The sequence below is a fragment of the Lytechinus variegatus genome, chromosome 18 (genome assembly GCF_018143015.1).
Source record: "Lytechinus variegatus isolate NC3 chromosome 18, Lvar_3.0, whole genome shotgun sequence".
NCBI lineage: Eukaryota > Metazoa > Echinodermata > Echinoidea > Temnopleuroida > Toxopneustidae > Lytechinus > Lytechinus variegatus.
This window is the reverse complement of record NC_054757.1, coordinates 12,039,056-12,065,424: the sequence shown is the minus strand read 5'-3', so window position 1 is coordinate 12,065,424 and position 26,369 is coordinate 12,039,056. Positions and strand designations below refer to the sequence as shown.

Sequence of the window (26,369 nt, the reverse complement as noted above, 5' to 3'; positions counted from 1 at the left end):
TAGAAAATGACATAATATGGATTACAATACAGTTTAGGTTGATCGGATCAATCGTAACTCTTTGTAAGACGGGTCCCTGAAGTTTCTTATGAAATGAGGTGCTAAAGAATGCACTCTGCAAATGGGGGTGCTTGGGAAGTAGAATTTAACATGAACTGACGCCTGAAATGAGGGACTTAGGGACGGGGAAGAACGAGTTGATCAATGAAAAGGGATGAAGACGATATTCCTGGGAACGGATGACATGGCGTGGAATTGTAATAAACACTTATTGTTCAAAATAATTTAGTAACCAATTCAGCATTGTTCAGCCTTGTGCAAGGAATACTGAAATATCTTTTTGTATTCGAAGGCACGTAACATGAAGAAAGTAAGAAAAATGTTACCATCATTTCGAGAAATAGAGATATAGGAATGAAATACCAAGAAAGACATAAAGAATGCAGGCGCAATGGAAGGAAGTCTGGATGGGGGAGTTATCATTTTTGGAGGGAAGGTATATAGGGGAGGCAAGTCATAATTTTTAGGATCCTAGTTCATTTGTTTAAGGAGGGAACATGTCATTATGTTTTTTTTTTTAGAATCCTGAAAGCAAAGGATTGAAGTGACCGAGTAATCACTAGAGGAACTTTTTGAGTTTGAATGGTAAAAAAGATTATAAGTGAATTACTATTTTGGTAAATTTTGATAAGATTTTCAGAGAAGTGTAAGTTTTCACAATTCCCCCTTTAAAGGGGGAGGGCAATTGCCCCTTTTTCACTTAAAAATGAATTGCAGCATATATTAGGTGGCCCACGTTTGGAAAAATAAGGTCTAATCATTATTTTTTATCCAAAATTTTTAAAATGACCCTTCTTTCCTAACAATCAATGTAATCCATAATAAGGTTTATCTATTCGTTTCATTTACATGTTAACCTTCCCTTATTTTCTCCCCCTTTTAAAGGGATCATTGTCGAAAAATAACGTAGAAGGAATTTAAAATTCCTCATCCTTCCAAACAGAGTAAATCAAAAGCTACAGATATTATTTTGTATACAAGTATGTTTATCATGAGCCTTTTAAAAAGTTATTTTGCGAATTAATTTCAAGACGTTTTGATAAAATATTGGAAGTATATTTAAGGAAGCTTTTAAGTAAAAAAAAATGTCTGATATTAAAGGGAGCTACATCATGACCCCGACTGGGATCGATAATTCATACACAGTATGGATTATGGAAATTATGTTTAAAAAACATTTACAATACGCTGTACTATATAAACTTCATAGAAGTTGTATAAACAGCTTAAACATATTCAAAAAGAGTTTGAAATCTTAAACAAAAAGAGGTAACCAGAGATCTGAGAAATTAAAGAAAAAAAAGATACTAAGTATTCAAACAAATGGGAAGTTGAAGACAAAATCAGCAACTTTAAAGAAGGTTTACCAATTTGAGGATCCCCTTAATCATGTTAATACAGTAAAAACGCTGACTTGAATTGACACAATGCTGTTTACTGTGTAGAGTGAACATTAACAATTATGCTTAATTTATTGAGAAATCAATATACAATATATATATATATATTGTATTGATTAAGATTTTACACACTTGTTAAACTGTTCAAACAATCAGCCAGTTCGTAGTTCCTTTCTGCGCATGATCAAAAGATTCTACGCATGATCAGAGGAAGGTCATTTTGTACTGAAGTGACATGGTGCTTTAAAATCTAACGAAATAAGCACCAACTTTGATGTCTTGATTATTCATATATTCTTTCGAATTGTCGTTTTCATTTACATCCACAAAAAACAACAATGCTTCCACGAACGACTGGTATTTCACAGTTTGTCAAGTACATTGTGCAACATGCTTAAGATATGCATTCAAAGTAGGAATGCAACAAATACCTTTATTAAGTGTCCATTGGTGTGCTATTCTAGTCACCTGGTCTATTCAATCCCTTCTTTTTTCTATGTAAGGCAAGCTTGCGTAATATCTTGCTTTGAAATCTGCCTATCATGATGAAAGAAATCAAAGGTCATTTGACCAAAATTGCCCATGAAGTAACTACGAACTGGTCTATACGATTCATACAGTAAACAGCATTGTACAGTGTTTTTACTGTATAGAGATAATACAGTACGCGTATCTCTCAATGATCCAAAAATTGGTAAATATAGTACGCCCTCTCTCGATAAGATGACAAATGCTTCCATCAAGTTCAAAGGTAGCTGGGAAAAACCAGTTCTATTTATAGTTCTGGCAGACGATCTTCTATTGTAATAATTATATCACAGCTCGCTCTTTCATAGTGTAGTATGAGTTTCGCACACACAGTCTTTTCACAACGTGCATGATAATTATAATACATTTATGTGTACATGTATATCATGGTGTCACGAGTAGATATCTCTCACAGCTACACAGTTTCGTTGAAATAGTTTTCTCTAGAGTTTATATAGCAATGGCTGAAAAGATTGAAATAGAGAAAACCTCTAGTTCATCACAGAACCTGATATGTCCGCTATGTCTTGATATTTTTGATGAACCGACGATCCTGACGTGCGGACACACTTTCTGTCGAAAGTGTCTCAAGAAATATGATCTGACCCACCAGGACATTGACCACATGGTCTGTCCTCTCTGCAGGGAGATCACCAAGTTGTCTGCCAACCGTGTCGACGATCTCCGCCTCAATGTCTCCATCAACGGATGTGTAGACGACTACCACGCCAAGGGTGGAGGGATGAATGCTGTCCTTGAGATGCGTCCAAAATGTACTGGTTGCAAGTTTCAGCAAGACGCTCTCTCCTTCTGCAGAACATGTAATAACTACATATGTGATAAATGTTTACAATGCCATCACTACATGGCACTTTTTGAAGATCACGAGATTGTCTCCATGGAGGATGTCATCGAAGGGAAGGTCAGCATTGGTCATCAATTTGAGAAATGCTCCATCCACAAACAAGAGAACAAAGATATGTTTTGTGATGATTGTAAGGTCCGTGTCTGTCTCAGGTGCGTGGTCGTTGGTCATAAGGCCCATAACATCAAGAACCAGTCTGACTTCGAGCAGGAATTGAGGCGAAAGGTAATGGTCATTCAAAAAAAATTATATAAAGTAGAAAAATAACATTTTAAGAAGATACTGATGTAGATTTTGCCGCTGAAGGAGAAGAAAAAGATGATGATGCTAGCTATTATTTTACTAATATCGCTGACCTCCTCCTCCCTCCTTATATAGGGGGCGGAACCAATTTGGGGTATAGGCCTACTTAAAGACCTCCGATTATTTTCAGTAAAAATGTACAAAAAACTAAAATGACAATCTCATTGTAAAATGTTTCATGCCGCCCCCCTCCTTCTCGGATCGCTATACATTTCCAATTCGTCTAATGCCAATTCGTCCAATTGCCAACTCCTCTACTGACTACTACCATTTGGTCTATCATCAGTTATATACTCACCACATGGTCTACTTTCATTTAGTCTAATGCCATTCCGTCTAATAACCAGTTGGATCAATAGCCATTTAGTACATATACCATTTGTCTAATAAAACTAAAATGTTAATTTTGCGAAATGAATGAAAATAAAATGGGCATTAGACCAACTTCGATTGGACGAAATTGTGATTAGACGAAGTGATGATTGGACCAAATGGTTATTGGACCAAATGGTTTTTAGACGAAATGTTGATGGACGGAATGGCATTAGACTAAATGACTGGAGACAATGTGGTGAGTGGACGAGTTGGCAGTGGACGGATTTGCAATTAACCCTTGGATGAGCCCCCGCTGTCAAAACTATTCCAAGGCCCCAATGTTGTAACTATTGTGTGAGTAAAAATAAAAGACACCTCACGAATCCCTAATTCAAGGGGGAAAATATGTCATTAACATAATTATATATGGCCTGAAAATAATTTGATACCATATCTGTGTAGTATGTGTTAACGCTTGGATGATCAGGAGGTATTCTGTGCAGTGATATAAATTTTGATTTGCGCCAAAGACATGGCTGCAATTAATGAATCCAGATGTCAATGATGGCCGAATCTTACAAGGGTGCAAAATCCATTTCAGAATACGTTTTTGTCTCACTTGCATAGCAGAGTGAGACTATAGGCGCCGCTTTTCCGACGGCGCGCCGTCGGAAAAGCGGCGGCTGTTAAGGCCCTAAACCGCAAATTGCACCTAAACCGCAAATCGCCGCCTAAGCTTGTAGAAAAAAAGTATTTTTGAAACGAAGGACCTTGGATGAGTGGTTTCACTCCCCTGGTAACATTTAGTATTAAAGTTTGAAATTTTTTGAAAATAAGCTACTATTACTACTACTACTACCACTACTACTACTACTACTACTACTACTACTACTACTACTCCTACTACTACTCCTACTACTACTCCTACTACTACTACTACTAAAACTACTACTACTACTACTCTTACTGCTACTACTACTACTCTTACTGCTACTACTACTTCTACTACTGCTACTCCTACTACTACTACTACTACTACTACTACTACTACTACTCCTCCTCCTACTACTACTCCTACTACTACTACTACTACTACTACTACTACTACTACTACTACTACTAAAACTACTACTACTACTACTCTTACTGCTACTACTACTTCTACTACTCCTACTACTACTACTACTACTACTACTACTACTACTACTAAAACTACTACTACTACTACTCTTACTGCTACTACTACTACTAAAACTACTACTACTACTCTTACTGCTACTACTACTTCTACTATACTGCTACTCCTACTACTACTACTACTACTACTACTACTCCTACTCCTACTACTACTCCTACTATACTACTACTAAAACTACTACTACTACTACTACTACTACTACTACTCCTACTCCTACTACTCCTACTACTACTCCTACTACTACTCCTACTACTACTACTACTAAAACTACTACTACTACTACTACTACTACTCCTACTCCTACTCCTACTACTACTCCTACTCCTACTACTACTCCTACTACTACTACTACTACTACTACTCCTACTACTACTCCTACTACTACTACTACTACTAAAACTACTACTACTACTCTTACTGCTACTACTACTACTCTTACTGCTACTACTAATTCTACTACTGCTACTCCTACTCCTACTACTACTCCTACTACTACTACTACTACTATTACTACTAAAACTACTACTACTACTACTCTTACTGCTACTACTACTTCTACTACTGCTACTCCTACTACTACTACTACTACTACTACTACTACTACTACTACTCCTACTACTACTCCTACTACTACTACTACTACTACTACTAAAACTACTACTACTACTCTTACTGCTACTACTACTTCTACTACTCCTACTACTACTACTCCTACTCCTACTACTACTACTATTTCGTACTGATTATGACTATAATAATATGAGTACATGGCTTCATTACCCTCGTAACATTTTGTATTAAAGTTTTAAAAAGATTATAATAAATATTTAAAAAATCATTTATAGCGATTCTTTCTTTATTTTCCGCCTTTCATTTCTTCCCTTTTCCTTTTCCTTTGCTTAAACCTACAGGCGTTAGATTATACTAGGGGAGAATTAGGGATACACAAAAAAAACACAAAAAAAACACACAAAAAACGGCACTATGTACAGCCCAAGTTGCCCAACTCCCACCATAACCAAGAGTCCAAAACCAACAAACAAGAAGAACAATAATAATAGCCTTTTAGGGCCCCATGGGAGACCAACTTTATGTTGAATGAGCACCCTGGTAAAATATTTAAATAAATAAACAAATAAATAAATACGTGTATCAACAAAGGGATCAACAACAACATTTCTCATAAAAATGAGATCAGCGCCCTAGTTCTAATTCCTCGCTCTTCAACCTCTATCCTTCTGCGATTTATGTTTGCCGCCCTTTGGGTGTTTTTTTTTGTGTATCCTCCCCTAGTATAATGTAACGCCTGTAGGTTTAAGCAATGGAAAAGGAAAAGGGAAGAAATGAAAGGCGGAAAATAAAGAAAGAATCGCTATAAATAATTTTTAAAATATTTATTATAATCTTTTTAAAACTTTAATACAAAATGTTACGAGGGTAATGAAGCCATGTACTCATATTATTATAGTCATAATCAGTACGAAATAGTAGTAGTAGTAGTAGTAGTAGTAGTAGTAGTAGTAGTAGTAGTAGCAGTAAGAGTAGTAGTAGTAGTAGTAGTAGCAGTAAGAGTAGTAGTAGTTTTAGTAGTAGTAGTAGTAGTAGTAGTAGGAGTAGGAGTAGTAGTAGTAGTAGTAGTAGAGTAGGAGTAGCAGTAGTAGAAGTAGTAGTAGCAGTAAGAGTAGTAGTAGTAGTTTTAGTAGTAGGAGTAGGAGTAGTAGTAGTAGTAGTAGTAGTAGTAGTAGTAGTAGTAGTAGTAGTAGAAGTAGTAGTAGTAGTTTTAGTAGTAGTAGTAGTAGTAGTAGTAGTAGTAGTAGTTTTAGTAGTAGTAGTAGTAGTAGTAGTAGTAGTAGTAGTAGCAGTAAGAGTAGTAGTAGTAGTAGTAGTAGTAGCAGTAAGAGTAGTAGTAGTAGTAGTAGTTTTAGTAGTAGTAGTAGTAGGAGTAGTAGTAGGAGTAGTAGTAGTAGTAGTAGTAGTAGTAGTAGGAGTAGCAGTAGTAGAAGTAGTAGTAGTAGTAGTAGTAGTAGTAGTAGTAGTAGTAGCAGTAAGAGAAGTAGTAGTAGTAGCAGTAAGAGTAGTAGTAGTAGTAGTAGTAGTAGTAGTTTTAATAGTAGTAGTAGGAGTAGAAGAAGTTTGGGATTGTCATTTTTTTCAAGCAATCTGCTTATGATGACAATCCTTCTCCTGCAAATTGTGAACATCATATAGTTAATCATTTTTGTCTGGAATTATCTTTTTAGTAATCTTTATTTACAATTTATGCCAAAAATGCTAACATATTATGTGTATTATGTTATGAAAAATGTATTATACAAATGTTATGGATGCAGAAGAAAACAAGAAATCAAATCAAATCAAATAGTAGTAGGAGTAGGAGTAGTAGTAGTAGTAGTAGGAGTAGCAGTAGTAGAAGTAGTCGTAGTAGTTTTAGTAGTAGTAGTAGTAGTAGTAGTAGTAGTAGCAGTAAGAGTAGTAGTAGTAGTAGTAGTAGCAGTAAGAGTAGTAGTAGTAGTAGTTTTAGTAGTAGTAGTAGTAGTAGTAGTAGTAGTAGTAGTAGTAGTAGTAGTAGTAGTAGTAGGAGTAGTAGTAGGAGTAGGAGTAGTAGTAGTAGTAGTAGTAGTAGTAGGAGTAGGAGTAGCAGTAGTAGAAGTAGTAGTAGCAGTAAGAGTAGTAGTAGTAGTTTTAGTAGTAGTAGTAGTAGTAGTAGTAGTAGTAGTAGGAGTAGTAGTAGTAGTAGTAGTAGTAGTAGTAGTAATAGTAGCTTATTTTAAAAAATTTTCAATCTTTAATACTAAATGTTACCAGGGGAGTGAAACCTCTCATCCAAGGTCCTTCGTTTCAAAAATACTTTTTCTCTACAAGCTTAGGCGGCGATTTGCGGTTTAGGTGCAATTTGCGGTTTAGGGCCTTAACAGGCGGCGTCAGCATCAAATCTTAACCTGAGGTTAAGTTTTTGAAATGACATCATAACTTAAAAAGTATATGGACCTAGTTCATGAAACTTGGCCATAAGGTTAATCAAGTATTACTGAACATCCTATTAGAGTTTCATGTCACATGACCAAGGTCAAAGGTCATTTAGGGTCAATGAACTTAGACCATGTTGGAGGAATCAACATCAAAATCTTAACCTGAGGTTAAGTTTTTGAAATGTCATCATAACTTAGAAACTATATGGACCTAGTTCATGAAACTTGGACATAAGGTTAATCAAGTATCACTGAACATCCTGCATGGGTTTTATGTCACATGACCAAGGTCAAAGGTCATTTAGGGTCAATGAACTTTGGCCGAATTGGGGGTATCTGTTGAATTCCCATCATAACTTTGAAAGTTTATGGATCTGATTCATGAAACTTGGACATAGTAGTAATCAAGAATCACTGAACATTTTGTGCAAGTTTCAGGTCTCATGATTAAGGTCAAAGGTCATTTAGGGTCAATGAACTTTGGCCGAATCGGGGGTATCTGTTGAATTACCATCATAACTTTGAAAGTTTATTGGTCTAGTTTGTTAAACTTGGACATTAGAGTAATCAAGTATCACTGAACATCCTGTGCGCATTTCAGGTTACATGACCAAGGTCAAAGGTCAATGAACTTTGGCCGAATTGGGTGTATCTGTTGAATTACCATCATAACTTTGAAAGTTTATGGATCTGATTCATGAAACTTGGACATAAGAGTAATCAAGTATCACTGAACATCCTGTGCGAGTTTCAGGTCACATGATCAAGGTCAAAGGTCATGTAAGGTTGATGAACTTTGGCCATGTTGGGGTTTTTTGTTGAATAACCATCATATCTCTGTAAGTTTATTGGTCTAGGTCTAGTTCTCATGTAAGATTATGAAATCATTGGCATATAGATTCATTCATCACAGTCATGCCTAACTTTGGCGCAAATCAAATTTCCACTGCAAAGAATACCTATTGATTATCTAAGCGTGAAGACACACCACATAAATATGGTATCAAAATATGTGGAAGGTGACACTTTTTGCAAATATAATGATTATGCTTTCAAGACATATTTAGGCCTATAATGCTAATGATGATAATAATATTTATAATAATAATGACAATGATGATGATAATGATTAGAAATAATAATAAAAGTGGTAATTATAGTAATAATCATACTTCTATCAATTTTAGGAAAATCTCTATTAATTATAATGGTGATAATCATAATAAAAACTATAATTAATAAAGATAACATAACAATAGTAATACGACCACTCATATAATGATAATAACTGTCAATCACATCCTTTGTTACCCAATTCCCCCTTCCCCCCCCCCCCTTCGTCCAGAATAGAGATCGGAAATATTGATATGACAACTTCCTGGGTGTACATACAAGTCAGATGTTATAATAGGCATATTAATTGATTTTTCTCTAAATATAGAAACTACATTTTCACCATGTTTACGTGAATGATTATTTTACAGCAAACGGTAACTATTCTCTCTCTCTCTCTCTGTTAGGTGACAGCCCTTGCCCAGCAATGTGCAGCTAAGAAAGCTGAGCTGGAAAAGAACATTCAGAATATAGAAGAACAACGTCATGAGGTACACACTGCCATGCAGAAACTACTAGATGATGTCAGGCAGGCTTACAGCATCAAGGTCAAGGAGCTGGAAGGAAATCTTCAAGATCTCATCGAGCAAATAAATGAATTGAAGCGAAGTTTCGAGGATGATCTCAACATCTTAAAGTCCAAGGATCGACAGAGGATCAAGAGCATTTGTAGTTCGATTACATTGGTAGATAATGACAGACTGGGTCATCTTGAGACGGACAGTCTTTCTGCTCATAATTTGCTCTGTGATGAGCTAGGTGCCATGCTGAAAGAGGTTACCGATCGCACTACTGCGGAAGTTATTACAAAGAAAGCACAGGAGAAGAGGTTCAATCCTGCAGATGCTACTTGTCTTGACCTTGGAAAAATCTCAGAACCTATCGATCACACTTCTACTGTTGCTACCACGGAGAAAGCACAGAAGAGATTGAATCCTGCAGATAAATCTTTTCTTGACCTTGGGAGCATCTCTGGATCGGATCCCAAGTTAGAAATCATGAAGTGTATAGATCTACGGGGAGAAATGGTTGGAATGGCATCTTACTCTCATACCAGTGTGGCCATCGTATATGGGAGTAATGCACGAGGTATTGATATCATTGATTCAGCTGGTAGAACGGAGCAGTATACAAACATACCACATGACGTGGGTTATAAAGATATTGTGTTTCAACGAGACAGTGCATTATGTGTCTCAACTGGTTCTACAGAAGCACACGTGTATTCTCCCAAGGGCTCCAGGAAAGCAACAATCAACGTGAGTGGGACTGGTTATTATCTCACACTGAACAGAAGTCCATCAAATGAGATCCTCATTGCTAACGCTGCCAACAAAGTCTACATCTATGACCCGACTGGATCCACTCTCAAACACACTGTTCCAACAAAGCACGTGACGGGGCAGGTATCATCCACCAGGTCGGGTTTGATCGTCACCAGTTCATGTGATCTCACCAATCCAGGCGTGGTGACGGTCTATGACAGGGATGGGAATGCTGGTGAGTCTCTACAAGCTCTAAAGGATGTCTACCTGTATGCTGCCGTGGATGAGCAGGACAGGGTGTATGTAGCGAGTGTTGATTGTAAGAATAGGAAGGTGGTGATCAGGCTCTATGATCTTGATGGTCTGAACCTGAAGGAGAGAGTTGAGTTCAAAGCACTTGATATGACATTGGGTTGGAAATGGTGTTACTTGGTTTCCCTCTCTCCGGACCTACTCGCCTTTGCATGTTACAAGAAGTTATATTTCATCAAGGTATCGCTGTAATGAAGAGTATCTCACTAGTGTGTATAACATGAATTATTGATTACTTATAGTGTATCTGAAATGACAATCCAATATCTTTGTTAACACTTTTCTTAATTTGTTTACATTTTCTGGTGTGTGTATGCACATAACTTAAAACATAAATAAAAAATGTTCATACACATAAAATAATTCTATGAATGTAACTCGAGTATCAAAAGACCATTATTTTTATCTATTTCGTGAATCTGAATTAACCACACAGTAAAAAATACGTTGTTTAAGCCTGTCACTCTAATAACAAATTGTGTCTCTTTCTTTGTAATTGTTTAAACATTTTAAACAACTAGTTTTTAAGTTGTTTTAAAAATAAAAATGCTTAAAGAGTTTAAACACTAGTTGTTAGTGTGACGGGCTTAAAGCCTGTGTATAGCTTTGGTAAAGGGTCAGTAATGTGATTGATGATCGAATATCATCTAATATGACAGTCTTACTGAAGCGTAGAGACCGTTAGATATTTTTCCAACTGCACTTCTCTGAGAAAATTTCAAATATTCAAATCTTGGATATATAGCGCCCTCTCTCGGCGATGCTTGTTTTAAATTTAAAAAAAAATGGGCATTCAAGCACTTATCTTATAAATTTAGTGATTAGATATCCAAAAGTTACAGACAAAGAACATATCTTTAAAGTTTCAGCCCATTCCATGATTTGGAATAGGATTTAATTGAAAGACAAAAACACACAGATATTTTAATTTGATCGGGTGACCCGATCAAGTTAAATTTCCATGAAAAATCGCAAAATTTATCCTGTAAAACACATTTTCATTTCATATCCTCCACATCATAACTGTTATAGGGCATATCCATTCATATTAGCTAGCAATGAATTGGAATAGTGATAGGTGCATTTTGGTGGATTTACCAAAACTATACACAAGCTTTAAACAACGTGCTTAAAATCTTAAACAACGTTTTTACAGTGCATTGCTTTTATTGTCATTCAACTCGTGTAATTAACATGGTTAAGCCAGCGTATTTTGTGGTCTCTGTTATAGTGAAATCGATGAAAGACTAATATATTAAATGAACTTTATATTTTGTGAGTGTCAAGATTTTCTTTTGAAAATTGTGTACAATCGATTTGCTGTTTTGTCGCAAGCCAGTCTTTATTAGTTGTGGATATACGTAAATATGATCTCGAAATTTTAGATTTTTTTCTGTCCAGTGGTATGATTTGAAGAAAAGGGATAATAATTAGGGATATCAGCGAATTCTGTCCTATTCGACCATAAACCCATTAATATGAATAGACCTATATAGCTATTTGTGTGGGATGTATAGTCCTCACAAACCGATTCCTACATAATTATTTTGTTTTTATGAAATATGACTTACAGGAACATTATTATACTTATTTTATAATAAAACGCCTTACTGAATGATTTTATGATACAAATAGCCACTAGAAATTATATGATATTAACATATTACAATTTTACGAGGGCATTAATATTTTTATCAAATAAACTGGGTTTTTTTTTGCTGTTGTTTTGCCTTATTCAGAATTTAATACATTATAATATAACAAAGAATAAGCACATAAGAACTTAATATTTTCATACATTGCACATTATGATACGTATTTTGATTCATTGCACATTATGATACGTCTTTTTTTCAATATGTTAGATTGATAAATGAATAAAGCAGACAGTGCCTGTACCGTTTCCAAACAATACAATAATTTTCATGAAATAGAATAATTTAATCAAGGAATCATAAAAAAAATACTTTGAGCATCGTTGAAATCAATAAAAATCAAGATGATTTGAATAAAGATTTTCTTTAAAAAATAAGAAATTGTGAATGGGTTACATCATGCCAATATGGCATGGTGTATTTTATTAAATTACTCAATATAAAAATGATGAATATCGGATTATGTCTTTATAAATAATTGTCGCTCGTTTCATAACGCCCTCTTTCGAGAGAATCCGGACATGCTCTACGAACAACATGAGAATCATAGAGATGGATAAAATAAGTTTTTTCCCACCTCCCTGATGAGAATGTATCTCTTGGAAATTGATTCTATCCAAAGATTATATATAAGATATTTTTCTGGAGAAACCAATTATAATATCATTGCTTGAAAATAGTTGATGAAAAGAAAACAAATACAAAATTACATAGTTGTCCAGCAAACAAAAGTGAGAATAAATAACAAAAATAAAAGGAGAAAGTGATTACTTTCTTTGTTGTTGTATTTACTGAAGACGCGATAGAGTGATAAGTACTGTATATATTGTAAAAGAACATGTGCTGTGACATACTATATTGTATAAGGTCTTCCTTTAAATATAATGTAAGGATAACATAATAGTCCGATAATGAAACATTGAATGGTTATTGAAATATATTGATTCTATATGAACATATTCTATTGTTAATTATGTAATACAAGATGATGTGTTGTGCCATGTTATAGGGTCATTTTTAATGTAATATAAGAATACATAATTCTCCGATAATAAAACAATGAATGATTATTAAAACATATTGATTCAATATGAATATATTATATTGTAAATTATGTAATATAAGATGATGTATCTGACATACTATAAGGTCTTTCTTTCAAAGGTAATGATAGCATGATGTACTCTGATAATGAAGCATTGAATAGTAGTTAAAATGAATCAATGCACTAATTTGATATTCGCTTTTCTAAATTGATTACTTTCTAAATGTTGTCATTGACATGTCTTGCATGTATATGAATATATTGGAATGTACATACTTATATTCTCTCTATGTTGCGTAATTTGAACACTGTATGTATAAACCTGATAAACTCTGATTTTAGATGCGCGCGCACATGCACAATTCCATAATGACCTTTTCATTTCTTTGGTTACTTATTCGAAACCATTTGAATTGCAAGATTTTTTTTTTTTAATTCTTCATTTTAATGCTAAGACATCTTCAAATACATGCATTGAATAATTTATTTACCTGAAAAAATAAAAAAATTACCATGAAATATAAATTTCAAACCTTTTTGATTAGCTTAAAGTTGACCCATGTTTTGTTTCTAATTCCATTACATTTTCTTGATCTCATACATATCAATTCAATTTTAAAATGCGATTTCTATATCTGAATTATTAATGTATAACAAAATGTATATGAATGTGTTTTATTCTTGTGGATGTTGCCTTACAAGTCCAGGTTGGGGTGGAAAGCCTGTGGGCTGAGAATATTAATTCAAAGTAACACACAGGTTAGCGATCAATCGTATACTTGATTTTTACGATTGATTGTACATTGTAAAGTCACTGGAATCAGTCGTAAAAAAAACGTTCTACGATCATTGCTAAGCTCTGTGTTACGGGCCCCTTGAGATTTAGTAAACATCCTTGTCCTTTTTGTGTATGTACATTTTTTCTCAAGTAAATTGCTTTTTTGTCGAAATGCTGAATAAAGTAACAATTACAGTGTATTTATAGCACTAAAAGATTATTGTAATGGATTATTTTTTGGTTTACCAGACTCGCAAATCAACAAGCTGCAGCATGTTCAGAATGCATGTGCAAGACTTGTATCCGGTTCCTCAAAGTTTTCCCATATTACACCTGTTCTGATTCAATTACATTGGTTGCCAATAAGGCAGAGAATTGCATTTAAGATACTTTTGCTTGTTTACAAAGCACTGAATGGTCAAGCTCCGAATTACTTGTCTGAATTAATATCATTTAGGTCACATTCATATGCACATAACTTACGAAGTACACAGGATAAGCTGCTTCTAAAGCTACCTCACTTGAGAACAAAAAGTAACTCTTGGGGATCGTGCTTTCAGTTGTGCTGCTCCAATAGTCCAGTCAATATAGGGTTTGACCCACCACTAATTGCAACACTGGATATTCCACTGCAATGCTTTCCAGGAAGGTCCCCTGAACAACATACTAAAAGTCCCAAGAAATCCAAGCACCGGAAATTTATGAAATTTGCATATTATGCAAATTAGCCATAAAAAGTTAGAAAAATAAGGAAAATAGTCCAAAAATTACAAATTAAGTGTCCAAAACAATTTTATTTGAGCAAAAATTCATGATAAATAACTTTAATCAATGTTTTTAATCAAAAGTGCAAAAAATCTACCTCATTTGCATAATATGCAAATAAGCATCCTTATATGGAAAATTGTCAAGATATTGTGAGTTTTCTCTCATTGACTGCTTGAAAATTTCAATAATGTTGAAATTTACATGCTGCTATCACTAAGGACGTTGAATAGATTCATATTAAGCTTAGTTTCTGTAGTGTCATTTGCATATTATGCAAATAAGTATGTAATAAATATTCAAGAAAACACACTGGTGATACATTCCTTAAAAAATGCAAGTAGATTATCTATTGAAATTTGAATATGGCAATGCCTTAAGTTACAGGAAGTTAACACCATATTAAAAGCCATTAAATAGACAAGCATAGGAAAATCACAAACTTTGCATTTTATGCAAATTAGCCATAAAAATTTGCAAATGAGGAAAATAATCCCAAATTTGGAAATCAAGTGCGGAAAACAATATAAATTGAATGGAAGTTTATGATAATCTTTACAAATTTAATAATTCTTCAAATAAAAAAAATGTAAATAAATCTACATCATTTGCATATATAATTATGAGCATCCTTGATGAAAAAAACAACCCAGAAATTTGTATTTTTCTCATACAAACAGTTAAACCCTCATTCCAAAGAGACCAAGAGCTCTGAAAGACTGCTGTAAGACCATAAAACTTGCTTGATCTTTCAACGAAGATCTCTGATGTCTTTCACGATTCCTGATAGATCTTTCAATGGTCTTTGTGATCCTCGTGAGTCCAAAACCTTTTGAAACGGTTCAAAACAGTCTTTCAGCGGTCTTACAGGAAAATTGTTTTTGCTGGCCTTTCAGTGGTCTTTCAATGAACTTTCAAAGTTCTTATTAGTCTTTCTATGATCTTTCGGCAGTCTCTCGAGATTTTTTTCAGAGATTACTGTAAGACTCATGAGAGATCATTGGAAAATCATCAAAAGATAATTGAAAGACCAGGCAAAGTCTATGGAAAGAAATCTGAAGGATCACTTGATGCATAGACATCTCTGAAAGACCATTGAAAGATCTCTAGGACAGGTGTCTTTCAGAGTTCTTCGAGGGGTCTTTCTGAGCCATTCCACAGAGATGACAAAATTCAGTGATCTTGGAGACTGCTGTATAAGACCTTGCCAATTTTTGGTCTTTGAAAGGCCCTTCAAAGGTCTCCCCTCTGTGAATCTAGATCAATATATGACTACTAAGAATGCCTAGTACATTAATTATCAGCTTAATATCTGAAGTGGAATGTACATATTTTGCAAATAAGCATCCGGCATGTTATAAATAATCAAGAAAACTTGTGATATTTTCCTCTAAAATTCCACGTAGATTATGTAACCTTGATGACCTTGCTTGGTTGATATTGACTTTTTTCATGAGCAGTTACCACCGGAGCAGATACCCCACTCATATTGTGCAATGATGAGTCAGTTCTACATGGGTCTTACTGTTTGAATGCTTCATATATCTACCCAAGTCCTGCTCTCTCCTTTACTTGGTAGAGTCTTTGCGTTTCTTGCTAGTATAGTCCACGCTAGCATGCTCCTTGATTGTCAAGTGATCAGTACAAGATGTCACACCCAGTACAAATAAAAGCTCGTTAGCTTTGAATATTTGGTCCTTGTAGCACACCACTTGTCTTGGTGGTGAATATGAGTAACTTTCTTGGATCACGAGATCCCTGGGCATGGTTTATAAATACCAATGAGCATTTGCCCATACGAGCGACATGAAAGCCATTCATAAATTCACGATAAAGGCTTAAAGTGTATATAGACATCTTTTCAGATACAGGAATCATGATTAGACGTCCTTGCTGAATCCAGTTGCTGCTTCAGGATGAAGCATCCGTTTTCTGTTCTTTCCTCTTTGATGAATCTCCTAAGGATGGCTACTATCTCCATATATTGTAGCTATAGTTTCTAAGCAAATCGTATGCAAATAATATAAATTTCCTGATATTTATGGCAAATGGAAAATCCTCAGTGAGACAATGAACAACCAAGTAGACGTTAACAGATGAAGGACTAAGCCAGATTATTGCCTTTCCAACAAGAGGACACAACATAACGGAACACCTTTAACATCACTATCAAATACCATCCAACATTGATTAAACAGTGTGTACCCATTCCAGGATTTGTTTGCCACTTTGTGTTACTCATTGGTATACCGTGAGGGTATACAGAGGACTAAACCTTTCAGAAATTATGGTACGACTAAGGATGTCTTCTGGAGGAATGCTGAATTTCATAGTGTCATGCAGATGTACTTTGGACAATCATACAACTCTCTGTACTGAAATCCGACAAGTCGAGCATAGGAGATTGAATGTCAATCAAGAGGACTTTGACAAGAACCAAACCATTACCCTTGTCTTCTTCCGACACAAGTTGCCTCAATGAGACACTGGACATAAATTGTGTCGGAAGAAAAGTTTTATAGGAAGGCTTGCGCATGTTGAGCATCAGCAAGGTGAAGCTCAGAATAGCTACAATGCATGAAGGAGGACCATAGAATGGTTTGTAGACAAGCCTATAGTACATAATTTGTTGACCGGATTGGCAATGATCCAGGCTGTAACAACTAGCATGTTGGAAGCCCTTAATATCATGCGCTATGACTACATTGGAAGACAACAGATTTTTTAGTCTTAGTATTTACCACTAATCATGATGATGATGACGCCGCTCTGCAAGTCCTGGAACCCTTTTGTGACCCAGACACAACCAGAGTCAAGCGGGTGTAGCCAAACTACTGAAGAAATTGTTAAAGAAAACAATCTGCATGAAGCTACTAGGCCAGATGGAATCTCTGTTACACTTCTTAATGAGACTACTCATCAGATCTCACCTGCCATAAGTTTGCTTTTCTTGGCCTCCCTTCTGTCGTTCTCATCGATATAAGAAAGGGATGTCAGCTCTAACAAACTACTCACCAATTTCAAATAATGTGCTTTGTTCTTGCCAATCGCATCATCTTGTCAGACTAACAACATGGCTTTAGGTTGTGAAGAGCACATTTCCAGTATTTCCCTTAAATACAAACTATATTAGGATAAATATGCATGCTTAGTGATAGCAGCATAATGATTTGAACAACAGTCAATGTGAGAAAATCAAAATATCTTGACATTTTCCATATATGGATACCTATTTGCATAATATGCAAATGAGGCAGATTTTGCTAGCTTTTTAAAATAAAAACATTGTACTTATTTATTCATCATTAACATTTTGTTCAAGTTAATTGCTTTTGACATTTAATGATATAATCTTTGGATTATTTTCCTTATTTCCTATTTTTAATGGCTAATTTGCATAATATGCAAATTAATTTTCAGGCATTGTGATGAATTCTCATGCTTAGTGATAGTAGCATATAAATGTCTACATAAATCAAATGTTTTCAAGCAGTCTATATGAGAACAATTACAATATCTTGAAATATTACCATATAAGGATGCTTATTTGCATAATATGCAAATTAGGTAGATTTGTTTGCGCTTTTGAATAAAAACATTGAATACAGTTATTTATCATTACTTTTCGCTCAAATTAAATTGTTTTGGACGCTTAATTTGTAATCTTTGGACTATTTTCCTTATTTTTCTAACTTTTTATGGCTAATTTGCATAATATGCAAATTTCATAAATTTCCACTGCTTGGATTTTTTGGGACTTTTAGTATGTTGTTAAGGGGACCTTCCTGGAAAGCATTGCAGTGGAAAATCAAGTGTTGCAATTAGTGGCGGGTCACCCCCCTATTCTGGCTAGATTGACTGGACTACAAAGCTTTGGAACAAATTACCCCTGGAAATACGAAAAGCACCAACTGTTACCATCTTCAAACATTTATTGAAGACCCATCTTTTTTCAGAAGTTTTTTGTTTAATTTGTTTGAGCAGTAGCATTGTTGGGAGCTCTGTCACACTACAGCGCAGTAGAGTATATTTATATAGTGACTGCGCTATATAAATGGTCTAATTATTATTATTATTATTAAAAGAAAACATCGTACACGTGAATTTTGAAGTTCAACCTTGTAGAACTATTGAGACTGAAAAGGATACTTTGTAAATATTTCATTGATAGAAAAACAATAACCATGATAACTGTCCCCATACAAATATCACTGATGTCTTCAGTTTGGTAAATAAAGTAATTTGTTCTCTTCGTGAATACTAAGGTTTTTGTCGTTTGGAAATGGATTTCTGGCAAGTTAGTCTATAAGTTATATTCGATATTTTGTTCTGTGTCACGCGAAATATTTTAGTTTGACATTTATTGCTTATACCATATTGGTATGATGACGAAGGGGGATTTTAAGTGAATGAATAAAAATTGTATAGTTTTATCATTTGGTTTCTAAATAGGTTGGTTAAACTATTCGCTGCCTGCACTGGCATAATGTTTCTCTCAAGCGAATATTATATTTTTATAATGAATGTTTGTACTTCATTCGTTTTAACTTTTGATATATCATATATTGTTATTTTTTGGTGGTATCTTCTTCCGTCTCTATCCGTTATTGTATGACTGATTTTGTAAAATACATATAATTATCGAAAGTAAGACACAGGGGTTTGTTTATCATACAAGCATGGGCTTTTTCTTGGCAAGCCCGTCCGCTCTATTTCATTTGTTTTTACACAAAGTCACTTTTATTCACCTTAATATCCTTTCATCCGAGTTTTTTTTTATAGTATGTATATTATTGGCATCGAACTCGTTGTGACATTTTTTACGATGTATTTTTAATATGAATGTTCTTTATTGCATATTTAGAACTATAAGAATCAATAAACGTAAAATATCTCAAATCTCACTAAAATACCTTCTCACAGACGAATTTCATTTCTAGTAAACCCGTCTATTTAAAGAAAGAGAGAACGTTCTATCAAACCAGATTGCTTTTTTACCCAACGTTCTTTAATTTGAGATGAATATAATACCAACATTTTGCGCCAATTAAGTGTTTGTTTTAATTTTGACTTAATGAATGTTATCAATTCAGTTTGAGAAATCGGATATTTTTTGCGTCAACAAAAAGTGCTTTACTCTGAGAGTATAGATTATTTTGCACAATCATAATTATTTTACATGTTTCACATAACATAATCATTTCATGTTTTTAACGACATATCCATCGAGTTTATATAATCTCTTCATAATACGCTGACTGATTTTCATTCTATGAAATACACAGAATTATTTATGGTGTAGCCAATAAAAACTAACGCTGTAAATATTCAAATCATAATAGAAGCGAATATACTGAGTGAGGGGGGGGGGAGGAATTGACAGATGGAGTGTTGGCCCTACAGATAACATAATATAGTTTATCATTTTATGTTTTTAAAGGGGAATGAAACCTTTGGAACAAATAGGCTTGTGTAGAAACAGAAAAATAAAAAAATAAGAATAAAGAAAGTTTGAAAAAAATCGGACAAATAATGAGAAAGTTATGAGCATTTGAATATTGCAATCACTAATGCTATGGAGATCCTCCCATTGGCAATGCGACAAGGATGTGTGATGTCACTGATGAACAACTTTCCCTTTGGTGGACTATAAAATACCCTCAAAATGTCTCTTTTTGCTTTTTCTTATGATGATACAAACTCTTTATCCATGATGTATTCTTAAAAGAATATGTATTACATGCCCTCATGGAGAAAGAACACATGATCTATGGATAGATGTGATAAAAGAGGCAATTCAAGTGAAATATATACTAAAGTAATGGGGAGAGTTGTTCACAAGTGACATCACACATCTTTGTCGCATTGCCAATTTGCTATCTCCATAGCATTAGTGATCGCAATATTCAAATGCTCATAACTTTCTCATTATTTGTCCGATTTTTCTCAAACTTTTGTTGATCTGTTTCTTTGATGTTTCTGTTTTCACACAAGCTATCTTGTTCCAATGGTTTCATTCTCCTTTAACGACATGTCTGTTACAACCGATAATGTCGCACCAACGCATAATGTCGCAGCAACGCATAATGTCGCAATCTGCGACATTATGCCAAGAGCGTCCGACGCATAATGTCGCAGTCAACGCATAATGTCACATGTCGCAACGCATAATGTCGCAGCAAATCGTTAACGCATAATGTCACATGTCGCAACGCATAATGTCACAGCGGTATTTTCTTCAGGACTTGAGCTACAGATAAGATATAAAACATGCTTTTACTTAGTATTTTGAGACACGAAAAAGAGAATGAAATTATATTGAAATCAGGATTACTCTTTGTATGGATATTTGTCGCTTTATTGCCATTTCGTCTACTGCCTTTTCCCCACTATCGCATGGTCTGATATCATTTCGTCTACCATTAGTTAGTCGACTATCAACATAGTCCAATAACCATTTCGTCTAATTACCATCTCGTCTAATAGCCAGTTGGTCTAATAGCCGTTGTGTTTATTATCATTTAGACTAATTGTATTTTTTTCAGTTGGTCCAATATCCATTTTGTCCAATATCATTACGTCTATTACCTTTTGGTCTAATAGCCAACTGGTCTAATAACCACTTGGTGTACTCTCATTTTCGTCCATGTTCCATGTGGTCTAACTTCAGTTGGTTCGCTATCACTTTGTCTAAACCCATTTCGGCTAACAATCATTTGGTATATATCGTTGCCATTGGTCCAATCACCATTAGGTCCTATCACCGTTTCTAGGACAATTACCCCCCAGAAAATCACCTTCCGGACAACCACCTCTTAACATTTAGCCTCCGAGAACAATTACCCCCCCGGACAATTACCCCCGGACAATCATCCCCTGGACAATTATTTCACAGACAATTACCCCCCCCCCCAGCAAATGCCCCCGAGGACAATAACTCCTCAGACAGTTACCGCCAAAAAATTACCCCCCGAAAATCCCCCCCCCTATTTCTCTCTGGCATCGAATCAAGCGTGACCCCAGGGGGGAAGGGGGCACTCGACAAAAAAAGTGGTAGGGATGTGCCGCGGGCGAGTCAAAAAACGGGGTCCTTGGAACGTCCGCCGGGTGTGCTCGCGCAGAGGTGATGGTCGGACAGCGCTCTGCGGCCGCATTTCACCAAATCTGAAGCTCATTGTAGCAGATCGATGTGACCGGAACGGCGTAACGAAAAATATGACAAGCTTTGTAGCGGATTTCTTTCTTCTTTTTTCTCGATAAGAAGAACATGTTTTGCCTTGGAGCGGCTTTATTTGTTCTTTTTGTCAATAAGACAAAGATGCTATGCCTTGGAACGGAAATTTGAGTGTAAAAATAGGGGTCCCCTCCGCTGCACATTATCATATACTGAGTGCCCCCCCCCCGGGCGTGAACCATTATAATGGTCTGGGTCGGTGGCACAGGTTTTCAATATATTTTCTACTTTATCTTATGTTAATAACTTTCTCTCTTATATCGCTCTTTCTCCCTTTTTCTCTCTCCCTCTCTCTCATTTTCTTCTTTTTCATTTTTCTTCCTTTTCCGCCTTCTTTCTTTTTGTTTAGCATTGCCTTCTGCATCATGAAAAATGGGGGTGGGGGCTTGCGCTATATAGCTACGCATATGTACATTAGAAAATGTGTAAACTGGCCCACATACTAAGTTTTCATAGAACAATTGAACATTCATGAAAAGACACGATTAGACATAATAATCACAAATGCCTAATTTCTCTGATTCCAACTGATCTGTTTTTTTCTTGATTCATTTGGGGTTTAATTTCAGGAAAAAATCGGGAAAATAGATAAAACATTAAAAAAGACACCTTCACAGGTAGAAATATTGAAAGTCGGTAACGCAAACCATCAACACTACTATTGACAAGAAAATCCTATAAACCTGTTATTTTAAAAACAATTCATCCATCAAGAAGCTAAGAATTATGAAACAATTGGTGCACATTCCAGATTAAGATGTGGCTTTAGTTTTAATACAGTAAGCAAAAAAAATATGCAAAGATAATATACACAAGAACGCCTTGTAATTTTACTATTTAGGCCCTAACTCTGTGCACTCCCTTTGTCTAGGGGGTTATTGTCCCCGGGGCAGGGTAATTGTCCTCGGGGGGTAATTTTCCTAAGGGGTAATTGTCCGGGGGTAGTTGTCCGGGGGTAATTGTCATCGGGGGGTAGTTGTTCAGGGGGTAATTGTCCGGGGGTAATTGTCCAGGGGGTAATTGTCCGGGGGAAATTGCCCTAGGGGGTAGTCGCGGGGGGGTAATTGTCCTCAGGGGGTAATCCTCCTCGGGGTAGTTTTACAGGGGGTAGTTGTCCGGGAGTAATTGTCTAGGGGGGTAATTGTCCGGGGTGTAATTGTCCTCAGGGGGTAATTGTCCTCGGGGGGTAATTGTCCTCAGGGGGTAATTGTCTAGGGGGTAATTGTCCTCGGGTGGGTAAATTTGTCAGGGATTAGTTGTCCGGAAGGGTGATTGTCCGTGGGGTAATTGTCCTAGAACCAATGATTGGACCTATTGGTGATTGGACCCGTGGCAACGATACCAAATGAGTATTAGCCGAAATGGATTTAGACAAAGTGATAGCGAACCAACTGAAGTTAGACCAAATGGAACATGGACGAAAATGAGAGTACACCAAGTGGTTATTAGACCAATTGGCTATTAGACCAAAAGGTAATAGACGTAATGATATTGGACAAAATGGATATTGGACCAACTGAAAAAAATACAATTAGACTAAATGATAATAAACACAACGGCTATTAGACCAACTGGCTATTAGACGAGATGGTAATTAGACGAAATGGTTATTGGACTATGTTGATAGTTGACTAACTAATGGTAGACGAAATGATATCAGACCATGCGATAGTGGGGAAAAGGCAGTAGACGAAATGGCAATAAAGCGACAAATATCCATACAAAGAGTAATCCTGATTTCAAAATAATTTCATTCTCTTTTTCGTGTCTCAAAATACTAAGTAAAAGCATGTTTTATATCTTATCTGTAGCTCAAGTCCAGGGGTGGTATTCTGAGATCCATTTTATCTCAGATAAAATAAAATATTTTATCTCCGTTAAAATCAGTGAGATAAAATACCCTTAAAATCTCTCCGAATTGGTATTCTGAGAACCATTTTATCTTCATTTTATCTCTGTAAGACACACCTATTTTTTAATCAATATCCAATTAGAAACGCGCTTTTATAGCTCTCTCATATCACTCAACCAATTAAAATCCATTCCACCAGGAGGTGTGGCAAAGGGGTGAGATTGCGTCAATTTATTGACTTCAAATACGCTTGCACTATACGCTTACGCGTCTTTACCGAGATTTCTTTTTAACAAAAAGGACAATACTCTCATCTTTTTTCGAAGACTTTATCCCATCTTTTCAAGCATCATTTCAAAGACAATATTAGTCAAGAAAAGTCTTATGAAATACTCTCTGAATGTACAGGAACAACGTTAAGGTGTTATTCTCAATAAATATATAATTTTTCTTCATTTTCATGTCACCATTTGGGGTTACTTCTCCTAGAAATATTGGTGAAATCAACGTCGCAGAGATAAAATAGCCTCTACCCTCTTTTAAGTTTATTTTATTTTTTCTTCAAAGTAACATGGGCGCAAGCACATCATCTGCGTTGCAATGGCCAGATACGCGATGGGTATGTGTACGCAGGCATTGTTGTTGCGTATCATCTGTAGATACGCAAGATAAAATTTATACGCAAGATAAAATCTAAAATTTTATCTGAGAGATAAAATCTCATCTCAGAATACCAATTTCATTTTAAGAGATAAAATAAAATATTTTAAAGATAAAATGACCTCAGAATACCACCCCAGAAGAAAATACCGCTGTGACATTATGCGTTGCGACATGTGACATTATGCGTTAACGATTTGCTGCGACATTATGCGTTGCGACATGTGACATTATGCGTTAGAAAAACTACGACATTATGCGTTGACTGCGACATTATGCGTCGGACGCTCTTGGCATAATGTCGCAGATTGCGACATTATGCGTTGCTGCGACATTATGCGTTGGTGCGACATTATCGGTTGTAACGACATATCTATCGAGTTTATGTAATCTCTCCATAATACGCTGACTGATTTTCATTCTATGAAATAGATAGAATTATTTCAACCATTGTTATAGCCTATTACGGTGGAGCCAATAAAAACTAACGCTGCAAATATTCAAATCATAATAGAAGCGAATAATTTTATTATCATGATAAGATTTCTAAACCAACTGATTATTTCCATTAATTATTTTTTAATGGATTTCAATTTTAATGATAATAATAATCAAGGGCGGCGCCATATTATTTTGATGGGGGGCACCGAAAGATTGAATTATAGGGATGTTTTATAGGTTCATGGTCCAGACCTCTCCATTTTAATTCTTTTTCTTGAATTCTCTCCTTTCCTTCCTTATTTTTCTCCTCCTTTGTCACTACGTACAAAATCGTATAGGGAGTGGTAGCCCCTACCATTTTCTCGATAAATATAGGCAAAATGTTCATACCATTTGTTGCAGGAAGGGTAAGAAAAATGAAGATTGAAAGAAAGAAGGGAGGGGGCAGAAGGGGTAGATAATGGGAACTAAAAGAGATGCGAAAAAGGGCAAGATGTAAAATGGAAGTATAATAATGAATAGGTAAATCTAGAGAGGGAAAGTGTGAGATAGAAAATGTGAGAGCGAGGAAGAAGAGAGAAAGAGAGAGAGCGAGAGAGAAAGGGGGAATCACAAGAAACTCATGCTGTTTGAAAGAATTACAAGACAAAAGATAACAATTTTATTATTCCGGATAAAGGCCTAATCGACCGACTAATGCTATTCGAAAAAAAAACGTCATAGCCCTGATTGGTTTGATATCAGTTGTAATGTCACCAACAAAACCGACTGGTATGCCACTCAACCCCCTGTTACACCCACAAATGTAATAATCGCCCACAAATGTAATAACGCCCACAAATGTAATAACACTTTACCCACAAATGTAATAACGCCCACAAATGTAATAACACTTTACCCACAAATGTAATAATTTCACCCACAAATGTAATAATGCACTTTACCCACAAATGTAATAATTTTTGATCGCCCACAAATGTAATAATGACTTTACCCACAAATGTAATAAATTTGAAGGGATTTTTGGCGAATCCGTTCTAAGCTAAAATCGTATAGTAATGCGTTCATTTAGCACAAAAGTGCAAAGTCTTATTTCCTGACCCGGTTAATTAACAAATTATAATATAAGTCCAAAGTCTTTATTCCAAACCCGTTTTTTTTAAATTATAATATAAATCCAAAGTCTTTATTCCAGACCCGGTTGTTTCAAAAATAATAATCTGAGCCCAAAGTCTTTATTCCAGACCCGGTTGTTTCAAAAATTATAATATAAATCCAAAGTCTTTATTCCAGACCCGGTTGTTTCGAAAATAATAATATGAGCCCAAACTCTTTATTCCAGACCCGGTTGTTTCAAAAATAATAATATGAGCCCAAAGTCTTTATTCCAGACCCGGTTGTTTAGAAAATAATAATATAAATCCAAAGTCTTTATTCCAGACCCGGTTGTTTCAAAAATGATAATATAAGTCCAAAGTCTTTTTCCAGACCCTGTTGTTTCAAAAATTATAATATAAATCAAAAGTCTTTATTCCAGGCCCGATTGTTTAGAAAACAATAATATAAGTCCAAAGTCTTTATTCCAGATCCGGTTGTTTAGAAAATAATCAT

General features: G+C 35.3%; 1 protein-coding gene and 1 long non-coding RNA gene across 2 annotated transcripts; one reads left to right on the top strand and one right to left on the bottom strand.

The window, feature by feature from the left end:
- Positions 1–2,076: 2,076 nt before the first annotated feature.
- On the top strand, positions 2,077–10,541 carry LOC121431957 (E3 ubiquitin-protein ligase TRIM71-like). The gene is made up of 2 exons (XM_041629752.1): positions 2,077–3,078; positions 9,159–10,541. Exons 1-2 carry the CDS (start codon positions 2,338–2,340, stop codon positions 10,518–10,520), a joined length of 2,103 nt encoding a protein of 700 aa, XP_041485686.1. The 5' UTR covers positions 2,077–2,337; the 3' UTR covers positions 10,521–10,541.
- Positions 10,542–14,136: 3,595 nt separating this feature from the next.
- On the bottom strand, positions 14,137–19,929 carry LOC121432265. Its single transcript, XR_005972186.1, has 2 exons — positions 18,436–19,929; positions 14,137–14,374 (listed from the first exon to the last, which is right to left on the bottom strand). It is a non-coding gene; the product is annotated as an uncharacterized LOC121432265 (long non-coding RNA).
- Between the last annotated feature and the right edge of the window lie 6,440 nt (positions 19,930–26,369).

What these genes read in the sequence shown, in the direction of transcription:
- LOC121431957 (XM_041629752.1), top strand. Translation starts at nt 2,338, where the DNA reads ATGATAATTATAATACATTTATGTGTACATGTATATCATGGTGTCACG. An exon ending in AGCAGGAATTGAGGCGAAAG is followed by an intron (nt 3,079 to 9,158) that starts GTAATGGTCATT and finishes TCTCTCTGTTAG; the next exon opens with GTGACAGCCCTTGCCCAGCA.